The sequence below is a fragment of the Ceratotherium simum genome, chromosome 8 (genome assembly GCF_057802395.1).
Source record: "Ceratotherium simum simum isolate JZ-2026a chromosome 8, ASM5780239v1, whole genome shotgun sequence".
Classification (NCBI taxonomy): Eukaryota; Metazoa; Chordata; class Mammalia; order Perissodactyla; family Rhinocerotidae; genus Ceratotherium; species Ceratotherium simum.
Genome location: NC_141907.1, coordinates 16,691,546 through 16,703,572, shown reverse-complemented (window position 1 = coordinate 16,703,572; position 12,027 = coordinate 16,691,546). Strand labels below are relative to the sequence as shown.

The window sequence follows — 12,027 nt, the reverse complement described above, 5'->3', positions numbered from 1 at the left end:
GAGATTTCACAAAAAGCAGGAACTTTTTCAGGTGAAAATGTATTACATCCATAAAAAATTTGATCGAATTTCGATAAGGTCGTTGAAATAAGAGTGGCTTGTTTATGAAAGAATAATAATATTAGCTAATATTTATTGGACATTAAGATGTGCCTGGGACTGTCCTAAGCACTTCACATGTAGTATCTCATTTAATCTTTTCGTGATGATTCTATGAAGTACATGCTGGTATTGTTATCATTTTGTAGATGAGGAAACTGAGTCACAGAGAGGTTAAACAACTTTCTCAAGGTCATGCAGTTAATATTTGGTAGAGCTGAGATTCAAATTCCGGCAGTCTGACTCCTGTACACTATTAACAACCGCTTTCTGCACAGGGTTTCTAGGCTGGAATACGAGCTTAACTTCGAGGAGAATTGCCAAGGTACATTTAGAGGAACAAGAAGTCTGTACCACATTAGGGCAAACTTTGAGAGTGTATGTCCCATGTGTCAAGCTTTAAACCTAGAGCAACCTCATTTGAGAAGAATGGTAATTATTGCATGCCAATGTTATCCTGTTTTTTAAATTTAAAAAAATTGCCAACATCGTCTCTTCTGAGCCATTATACATAGTGAGTTCTGCTTGCTAAGATAAAGGCATTTACCCTGATTGTATAAATAGGGTAACAAGAGACCTGCTTGAAGCTTTTTATAAAATATGCAAAATCTCTTTCTTTTTTTTTCCTCCCCTGAAAATAAGTTTAACATATCTCCTGTCAACTCGTATCTCCATAGGGCGCTAAATAGTTCAAGAAGTCTGTGTAAAAGTACTGTTGAGAGCAAAATAACTTTGTAAATAAAGATAGACTGCCGATTCCTGATAACTTTATAATGGAACTTCCCAACCATCACACTAAGTTGATTACAATTAAACCTCTGGTCCCATATCCAAAAGGATGTCTTCCTGCAACCCACCAATGCTAGATAGATAGCCACTCTAGATATAATTGTTTTACATATTATTTAGACCCGAGTGTGGTGTTTGTTTAGTTTATTGAAAACAGTATTAATAATTTAAATATTTAAAAACATGTGGTTTCTCATATCATATTTAAAGGTAAAAGGCAAAAGAAAATGCCACCATCATTTTGAGAAACTGAGTGTACAATCTTCCTCATGAAATATATGGTCAATAGAGGTTACCACTTGGGTAAAGCTTTCAGGAAAAACAATCTATAAGTAGACCATGGGCAGTGGAGAGCTGGGAGAAAAGTTTGTGTGACCTCTGACCTCCCTTCTTTGGGAAAGGCAATTCTCTCCTCCTGCTGTTATGATTTAGTTTCTTAACAGCCTTTAAAAAGCAATTCATAAAGTAAAAGGTGAATAGAAGTTTTATCAAATCCCAATAAAAATAAAGGTTAAAAGTTATAAAATAGAAATAGACGAGATTTTAAACAGAAGATAAAAGGCTAGAGCCAATAAGCTAAAAGGTTACAATTTTTTAATATAAAAAAGGTTAGGATAAAAGGCTAAAACCCGTGAGATGAAACATTTAAAATAATCAAGTAAATTTGATCAAGGGTCAAGCACAGAAGCACCTAAAAATGAAACATGGCACTAAGAAAAGGAAACAATAAGAAAAAATATATACTTTTAAAATGAAAAGACAGAGGCTCAGAGATTAAGGCGACAAAGGAGAAATAGGAGAAGAGGAAGGAAGGAAAAATTAGAGGAAAAAACTCTGCGAGAAGCAAACTAAGAGGACGTGTTGGATTTCAGCCTTATAGGCAGCATCATGAGGCATTGGGGACAGAGAGCCATCCAAAACTGTCTGCCATCACCCAGAGCCTCAAATCCCATCAGGACCCAGGCAGAGCCGGGGCTCCCTGCTGCACGCAACTGGGAACCTTTAGGGCCACACAATCCCCTTCCGACATGGCCACAGAAACTTCCCAAGTCACCACTGTCCCCAATTCATCAGGCAACTTTACTGGTTGTGGGGGCTAGCCTAGTTTTTCAGTGAGAAAGACCTGAGTTATGCCCCTTTCTACTTCTTATTGACTGTGTTACTTTGGGTAAATTTCTCAACCTCTCTGAGTCCCAATATCCTTATCTGAGTTATAGAAATGATGAATGAACTAATAACAACACTAACGATAGCAATTCGTCTGAGTCTCATTAGTAGTATTTCTATTATTTTACTTCTAGAGATAGTCCCTGCCAAGCCATTTCCAGATGCATCTCACTTAATCCGCACACCATTTATAGTACCGTTACCCGTCCCGGTGTCAGTAACATCACCCAGGACTTCCATGTGTTCAGGGCATTTCCAGCCAGAAACTTACAGAGAGAATGTCTATCAGCAATGGCCTCTGTGTAGGTAGCTCACTCCTCTGAATCTCAAATTACAATCCTTTACTGAGAGAAGGTGAGCAGCTGGGAAGAAAGCAAAGTTCAAGGAGGTAGGGTAAATCTCCCTGAATAAAAGGAGGCTTGGACATGCTACACAAGTCTTATGCAGGATATTGAAACACTGACTCAAAGATATTTTCTTTTCAACATTTCAGACTCTACAACATACGCCCATTTTCTGTTCAATGCGTTTGATACAGACCACAATGGAGCTGTGAGTTTTGAGGTAAGTCCTAGACTTTTTAAAATATGATTTGACTTTAGACACACTGAGGGGAATTTAGTCTTTTTAGAGGGAAAATTTGAGTTTGGTAGTTTAATAATTTCTTTTTCTTTTTGAGACTTTTTTTCTCTCTTTTTTTTATTGCTATGGCAAGAGCACTCAACATGAGATCTACCCTCTAAACAAAATTTTAAATGTATCATAAACTATTGTTGACTACAGACACAGTGTTATACAGCAGCTCTCTAGAGCTTACTCATCTTGCTTAACTGAAACTTTACGCCAATTGATTAGTAACTCCTCTTTCCCCCTTTCCCCGGGCCCTGGCACCACCATTCTACTCTGGTTCTATGAATTTGACTATTTTAGATACTTCATATGAATGGAATCATACAGTATTTGTCTTTCCATGACTGGCTGATTTCACTTAGCGTGATGTCCTCAGGTTCATCCACGTTGTTGCATATTGCAGAATTTCCTTTTTTTCTAAGGATGAATAGTATTCACTTGTATGTATATACCACATTTCTTTATCCATTCATCCTTCCATGAACATTTAGGTTGTTTTCACAACTTGGCTATTGTGAATAGAGCTGCAACGAATATGACACTGCTCATATCTCTTCAAGATCCTGATTTCAATTATTTTGCATAAATACCCAGAAGCGGGATTACTGGATCTTATGGTAGTTCTATTTTTAATTTTTTGAAGAACCTCCATACTGTTTTTCCCAGTGACTGCACCATTTTGTATTCCCACCAGCCGTGTGCAAATGTTCCAATTTCTCTACACCCTCATCAACACTTGTTATCTTTCTTTTTTTTTTAAATAGTCATCCTGATAGGTGTGAGGTGATATCTTATTGTGGTTTTGATTTGCATTTACCTGATGATTAGTGACATTGAGTATTTTTTTATACCTGTTAGCCATTTGTATATCTTCTTCAGAGAAATGTCTGTTCAAGTCCTCAGCCCATTTTTTAATCAGGTTGTTAGTTCTTTACTATTGAGTTGTAGGAGTTTCTTATATATTTGGAGATTAACCCTATATCTGATATATAGTTTCCAAATATTTTCTCCCATTCTGTACGTTGCCTTTTCACTCTGTTGATTGTTTCCTTTGCCACACAGACACTTTTTAGTTTGATGTAATTCCATTTGTTTATTTATTTATTTTTTTGTTGCCTGCGCTTTTGGTGTCATATCTGTGAAATCATTGCCAAGACCAATGTCATGAAGTGTTTCCTCTATGTTTACTTCTAGGAATTTTAGGGTTTCATGTCTTACGTTTAAGTCTTTAATCCGTTTTGAATTGGTAATTGTGTATGGTGTACAGTAAGGATCCAATTTTATCCTTTGGCATGTGGATATGCAGTTTTCCTAACACCATTTGCTGAAGAACCTTTCCCCATTGTGTGTTCTTGATACCCTTGTCAAAGATCAGCTGACTCCATATGCATGGATATATTTCCGAACTTCCTATTATGTTCCATTGGTCTGTATGTCTATCTTTATGCCAGTAGCATACTGTTTTGATTACTACAGCTTTGTAATATATCTTGAAATCAGAATGTGTGATGCTTTCAGCTTTATTCTTTCTCAGGATCAATTTGGATATTTGTGATGTTTTGTGGTTCCATACAAATTGCAGAATTTTTTTTTCTATTTCTGTAAAAAATGCCACTGGGATTTTGATAGGGATTGCATTGAATCTGAGGACAGCATTGGGTAGTATGGACATTTTTTTGTGTGTGAGGAAGATTAGCCCTGAGCTAACATCCAATGCCAATCCTTCTCTTTTTGCTGAGGAAGATTGGCCCTGGGCTAACATCCAATGCCAATCCTTCTCTTTTTGCTGAGGAAGATTGGCCCTGGGCTAACATCTGTTCCCATCTTCCTCTACTTTATACGGGACGCCACCACAATGTGGCTTGAAAAGTGGTAAGTTGGTGCTTGCCCGGAATCCAAACCCACGAATCCTGGGCTGCCGCAGTGGAGCATGCAAACCTAACCACTACTCCACCGGGCCGGCCCCTGTATGGACATTTTAACAATATTAATCCTTGCAATCCCTGAACTTATTTTGTTTGTGTTATCTTTAATTTCTTTTATCAATGTTTTATAGTTTTTGGTATATACGTCTCTCACCTCGTTAGTTAAGTTTATTCCTAAGTATTTTATTCTATTCTTTGTGGTGCTATTGTAAGTGGGATTATTTTCCTAATTTCCTTTTCAGGTAGTTCATTGTTGGTATATAGAAACTCAATTGATTTTTGTATGTTGATTTTGTATATTGCAACTTTACTGAATTTGCTTATTTGTTTCTAGCAGTTTTTGGCAGAGTCTTTAGGATTTTCTATACCTAAGATCATGTCATCTGATTTCTTTTTCTTGCCTAATTTCTCTGGCTAGGACTTCTAGTACTATGTTGAACAAAAGTGGCAAAAGTGGGCATCCTTGTCCTGTTCCTGTTCTTAGAGGGAAAGCTTTCAATTTTTCACCGTTGAGCCTGGTGTTAGCTGTGGGCTTTTCATACACGGCCTTTATTATGTTGAGGCACTTTCTTTCTATTCCTTGTTTGTTGATGGTTTTTAATGATGAAACAGTGTTGAACTTTGTCAAATGCTTTTTCTACATCTTTTGAGATGATCATGTGATTTTTGTCGTTTATTCTGTTACTGTGGTATATCACATTAACCTATTTTCATGTGTTGAATCATCTTTGCATCCCACGGATAAATCTGACTTGGTCATGGTGTACAATCCTTTTAATGTGTTGTTGGCTGTTGGCTGTTGCTAGCATTTTGTTGAGGATTTTTGCATCTACATCGGGAATATAGGCCTGTAGTTCTTTTTTCTTGTGATGCCTTTGTCTATCTTTGGTACCAGGGTAATGCTGGCCTCATAAATGAGTTTGGAAGCATTCCTTCCTCTTCAAACTTTTGGAGGAACTTGAAAGGTGTTAGTCCTTTAAATGTTTGTCAGAATTCACCAGTGAAGCCATCTATTCCTGGGCTTTTCTTTGTTGGGAAGTTTTTGATTACTGATTCAATCTCCTAGTTATAAGTCTGTTCAGACTTTCTATTTCCTCATGATCCAGTTTTGGTAAGTTGTATGTTTCTAGGAACTTATCCATTTTTTTCTAGGTTATCCAGTCTGTTGGTGTAGAATTGTTCATAGTAGTCGCCTATGATTCTTTTCATTTCTGTGTCATCAGTTGTAATGTCTCCTCTTTCATTTCTAATTTATTTATTTGTTAGAATCTTCTCTTTTCTTTTTCTTAGTCCAGCTAAGGTTTTCTCAATTTTGTTTATCTTTTCAAAAAAACAACTCTTGGTTTCATTGATTTTTTCTATTGTTTTTCTGTTCTCTATTTCATTTATTTCTACTCGAATCTTTGTTATTTCATTCCTTCTGCTAATTTTGAGTTTAGTTTGTTCTTTTTCTACCTCCTTGAGGTGTAAAGTTACATTGTTTATTTGAGATATTTCTTCCTTTTTACTGTAGGTGTTTATTGCTATAAACTTCTCTCTTAGTACCGCTTGATAATTTTGAGATAGGGTAAAAAAGCCCAAAAATGCTTTCTTTCCCTCATTGTTTTGTCAAGAAGCTGCTCTTATCTTTCAAAAGAAGTGCAAGTACAACACACATTTAGTTTGCTTTCTAGTACTTTTATCTGTTTGTACAAGGAAAATACATTTCCCCAACTGCAGGACAACAATCCCAGAAGGCCAACACTTTCACTAACATTTCCTGGCATCTGCTGTGGGCCAGTCGCTGTGGTTGGCCTTGGAAATACAAACCCAATAAAGTCAAAACCCTGATCTCAAAGGCCCAGTAAGCGGAGGAGACAAGAAAGATATTAATTACAAAAAATTCTATATTCACCAGCCTGACAGTTTTACAAGGAAATCTCTCTTCAAATTATGTACTTTAAGTGATTTGTACAGAAAACATGCCATTTTGTTCATGAAATACTGTATATAAGCATCTATAAGATTAAATATGTCCTGGATATTCACATAGGGCTAAATATATATAATATTTTATGTATTTGTATATTTATTATATACATTTGTATGTATACTATATATTATTGTATATTATATATTAAAATATATTCTTTTATATTTAAATATATATTTTATTATAAATATATATATATTTAGCTATGTGAATATCCAGAACACAATCCTACTGATTCTTATGTATAAGCATTTCATGAATAAAATTGCATAATATATATATTACATATATAGTAATGTCATTCATATGGTACAGAGCATGACATAGACAGTAAGATATTTAAATCTAAATGTTGGGAGAATAAAACAAACACTAACTCTGATCAACTATGAAGACTTTTGCCTTTTCTTTTTGTTAGGAAAACTATGGGTAAAATGTATAACATCTATTTGCTTATATTCTGAATGATTGTCCTTGGTCTCTAGGGAATAGAATTATCCATTATTTTACTTTATAATTAATTCTGGTTTCTCTCTTTAATATATGTGTGATATTGTGACTTATAATAAGAAATATATATTTGGTCTTGGTCTCCAGTTTCTGGCAAAGAGTTCCTAAAACACCTGGTTCTAAGTGATGAGAGGGATAAAGGTGCCTTTCGTTCTGTTAATGAGGTGACTTTTGGACTGCACCTAAGGATAGGGGCTGGTAGCTAGGAGAATTTTAGAGAGTTGGAACTTTAAGTCCCACTCCCTGACCTCCAGGAAAGAGAGAGGGGCTGGAAGTTTAATCAATCACCAATGGCCAATGATTTAATCAATCATGTCTAGGTAACAAAGCCTCCATAAAAACCCAAAAGGACAGAGTTAAGAGAGCTTCTGGGTTGGTGAACACGTGGAGATTTGGGGAGAGGGGTGTGCTGGGAGAGGGAGTGGAAGTTCTCCACCCTTTCCCCACATGTTGCCCTATGCATCTCTTCCATCTGGCTGTTCCTAAGTCATATCCTTTCATAATAAACCAGTAACCTAGTAAGTAAAGTGTTTCTCTGAGTTCTGTGAGCTGCTCTAGTAAAGTAATCGAACCCCAAGAGCGGTTTGTTGGAACCTCCAGTCTGTAGACCATCGGTCAGAAGCACAGGTGACAACCTGGACTTGCGTTTAGCGTCTGAAGTGGGGACTGGGGCAATGTTGTAGGACTGAGTCCTTAACCTGTGGGATCTGACTCTATCTCCAGGTTGGTAGTGTTAGAATTGAATTAAATTGTAGGACACCCAGGTAGTGTCAGGGATTGCTTGGTGGTGTGGGGAAAGCCCTCCCACACACATGGGAATTGGGTGCAGAATTGTTAATATGTATAATGGAAACAAGGTTATTTGGGGGATATGCTTTTTGGAAATAGGGGAGAGTGCATCTTACACATGAGCGGAAATTTCAGTGAGTGCCATGATAAAGGAAAACGGATGATGGAATGGGATCAACAAGGAAAGGTTCTGGTGGGGCTATATTAGGGAAGCCTGCCCATGGACTTGATAAACTAGGTCTGAAGGACGAGCAGGAGCTGGTCAAGAGAATAAGGGCTCAGGATGGGAAGCAGTGGGGAGTGAGGCAGAGCAGAGTAAGTTGGGCATGGGAATAAAGAGAATGCTTTTGTAAATCACTCAGAAGATACAAAAGGGGATTGCCAACAGGGAAGGCTGGGGAAGGAGGCAGAGGCCAGATCCTGACAAGTCTGAGGCAGTATGTTGAGGAGGTCAGACTATCTTGTAGGAAGTGAGAAGTCTTAGAGGAATTTTCAGCAGAGAAGTTATCAGAGCTATGTTCCTAGAAACAAGAAGTGCAGTTAGCAGCTCTTCATTCCAGGAGTCCAGACAGGAGCTGATGAAAGCCTGCACTGAGGCATTGAAATTGAAGCATTTCAATTGAGGCATTGAAAATTAGAAGGAGGAGAGGAGTTCAAGAGATATTAAAATTAAATTGGTAGAATTATATTTCAACAAAGCCTCTCATATTTAGGAGAGGGAAAGTTCATTTATGCATGGCCAGCTACCTGGCAGCAAGGGCTTGATGGAGTCAGGCTGAGAAAAGAAAGGGGCAGCCTTCTGAGATGTCATTCAGTCATGGCCCCAGTGTCTCCTCAAACACACGAGGTACCAATGCAGACTGAGCGCTGCTAAAATGAAGATTCTCGGCCAGGAACCTCATCAGGTCTCAAAGATCTTAACCAAGAAATATCACTGAGAAGACAAGAGTAGAAGCTGGTAGTGGCTGAGCAGAAGGTGTGGACTAAGAAGGCTGCAGCAATCAAGGCCAGAGCAGTTGGGTGTATCCCGGTGTCACGGATGTACCCCAGAGCTAGTGGGGCAATGGGGGACCTGTGAGAGTGTCATAGTACCAGACCCCCATGACGTTTCTTCTGCTCATGGCAGCTTATGATCACCCCCTGATAATATCACGTTGGTGTTTGCTGCACTTTACCAACAAGAGTAATTCCAGCACAGCCTTAGTTCAGCTATAATATAGGAGTCAAGGTTCCAGTTCACCTAATAAAAACTTTTATAGCTAGTTTGCGGAAATTGAGTAATGCAAAAACTACTAGTGATTTCATTATTTGAAATTACTTATATAGCAGAAATGTACCATCAATTACCTATAACACATTGTATCTAATTTCATATGTAAATTTAATCCAACATTAATGACAGAGGAGCATGCATAACATTCCTATTATAATATTTATGTAAAATGCTGGTAATTGTGATGAATGCTGATTATAATTTGGGAAATTAGTTGTAATGGCTGTATATTAGAAGCATGTTGGTAAAATGTCTTTCCTTTAAAGGCAAACTAATGGCTAAGTTAATAAATGTTAAATCAAAATCAAATTGAAACCTAGGCTATTGTAGTTATTTTTCTAAATTGATTAGCTACTGAGAAAGTCTCTGGAAAACAGAAGCAATTAGGCAATGAACATATTTTGAGTAGCAATAGCATCCTGGGAGGTATAGCAGAGACTATTCTGATTTTACAATAAAGGGAAATGGAAGTTTTCCACTAAATTTGCTTAAACCAGAAGAGCAAAGTGAATAAGACAGGAAGGGCCCTGGATCCAGATATGACTGGATCTCCTCCCCACTTTGCTGTCAAGTGGCTGTGGAACCCTGGGCTGAGTTAAACCCTCTGGGCCTTAGTGTTCATATCTCTAAAACACCGGCAAGCAAAGCTACTTCACAGGGTAATGAAAGAATGAAAAAGTAATAATGGCAGTAAAGGCCTTGGTTTAGTGCCTGGTACCAACATACTTGATATTTACAAGATGTCAACCATAGCAGTTATTTCATGGGAGATGTTTCTAACAAAGCCAATTAATAATGGTCTTGGTCACCTTATTAAACAGTAGTCTCATGTCATTGAACATATTCAAGCAAAGGCTGGATGATTACTCTGTCCGTGATGTTATGAAAGATAGTTCTGTGTCTAATTATATAATAAGCACTTATTGTGTGTCAGTCACTGTACTAAGTGTTTAAAAATAATGTTAACAATAATAATAGCTACAAAAAATAATACTAACTGACCCTTGTTTAGCACTCATTATGAGTCAGACGTTGTGCTGAGTGAATTACGTATACTAATTTATTTAATCTTCCTAGGTACTATTCTGATCTCCTTTTTAGTAAATGAGAAAAGGGAATCACAGAAAAGTTAAGCAACCTTCCCAAGGTCACACACCTAGAAAGCAGGAGAGCCAGGATTCAAACTCAGGCACTCTGGCCCCAGAATGCATCTCTTAGCAACTGTGCTATCCTGCCTGTGAGGTATATATAGATCCCCAGTCCCTCATCTGAAATTCTCTGAGCCAGCTGAGTTTTGTTGTTCAGTCTTGCAGATTTTAGAAGAGTAATGCTGTGTACATACCCTATACTATGTAATGTCTCCAGCAGGGTCTGCAGCATGCTATAATTAAATGTGTAATATTTGTGCAGCAAAAATATGATAAACGACAACCATGGCAGAGACTGCTACTGATCACCAATGTCCGTGTGATGCACCTCGTGATCACATGACGAGGCCATGTTCCCAGCCTCTCCTGCAGCAAGTGGAGATATGACTGAGTTTTTACCAATGGGATGTGGACTGAAGTGACCACATCTCCTTCCTTTTCTTCCCATCTGTGGAGGTCACATATTTCAGGCGGCCTTGCAACAAATGGAAGGAGCCTGGATCTCTGAATGACTGCACAGAACAGAGCCCCCTCCCTATTGATGTTTCATTGCATGTGAGTGACAAATGGGCTTATATTTATGCTAAGCCACTAAGATTTGGAAGTGTTGATATATGTTAACATCCTCTGATTAATGTGATAGATAAAATAAATGATAGATAATAGATAGATGATAGATCAGATAGATAGATATATAGATAGATGATAGATTGGTAGATATTAGAAATAGTTTCATGTCAGCTCACTTCAGGTTTTGGCACAAATAGATTTTGGCACCAAAATTTACCACCTCCCTCTGTCTTCACAATAAATGTTCTTCTTTTTCTGTTTACCAAAAACATTTTGGAAGGAGGTGGTGAATTGCACATAAAAAATGAAGGACTTGTGTTATTAGCCACATGTTAGAGATGAGGAGCCCAAAACCTAGAGAGGTTAAGTGCCTTGTCCTGAGTCACTCAGTAAATGGCAGAACCAGGATTGAACTCCAGCTCTACCCAAGTCTCTTAAACCTATGGTTTTAACCAGTGCAGTTTTTACAGGAAAATTTTCCATAAAGGCCCAAATTAGAAATATTTTTTACTTCACAGGCCATAGAGTCTCTGTTGTATCTGCTCCATTCTGCTGTTGTAGCACAAAGCAACCATAGAAAATTCTAAATAAATGAGCGTAGCTGTGTTCCAACAAAACTTCATTTACAAAAATGGGTGGTAGGTCATATTTTACCCCAGGGCCATAGTTTTTCAACTCCCATTCTCAGCTATCACAACAGATTGTCTCCTACTGAGGGGGAGACTGAAACACAGTGTTTGCTAGATGATGTCTAAGATGACATTCTGTGATTTGATTACTCAGTATCATCATCAACTTGAACGATTGCCACTCAGGAATCCATCTCTTTCACAAAAATCACTGATTATTGACACAATTGCCGGCTGCACAACCAACCCTGAACCTTTGCCACCATTTGAACAGTTGTCTTCTCTCCAACACTACCACCATCGGGCAATGCCCGCCTCTGAGCGTGTCCCAAATGGTCAGTTTACTTGAATTATTGAGGCGGACTTTAAATGTAGTTTTCCTTTGCAACAATTCTGGAATAGCTCTACCTGCTTACTACAGGAAACTGATGACTTGACATCAGAGCTACCATAGTTCAGAGCTTCAAGAAAACACCATTCACTGACAATCCAATTCATACAGAATGAATGTGAGTGGCACCCCCTG

The 12,027-nt window shown here is 37.9% G+C and overlaps 1 protein-coding gene across 1 annotated transcript in view; it reads left to right on the top strand.

Moving 5' to 3' along the window:
• Window positions 1–12,027, top strand: part of KCNIP4 (potassium voltage-gated channel interacting protein 4) — a 204,442-nt gene that overhangs the window by 176,750 nt on the left and 15,665 nt on the right. Inside the window, exon 4 of the mRNA XM_087434144.1 lies at window positions 2,549–2,619. Within this exon, the coding sequence (XP_087290270.1) occupies window positions 2,549–2,619 (71 nt within the window). The remainder of the gene's footprint in view (window positions 1–2,548; window positions 2,620–12,027) is intronic.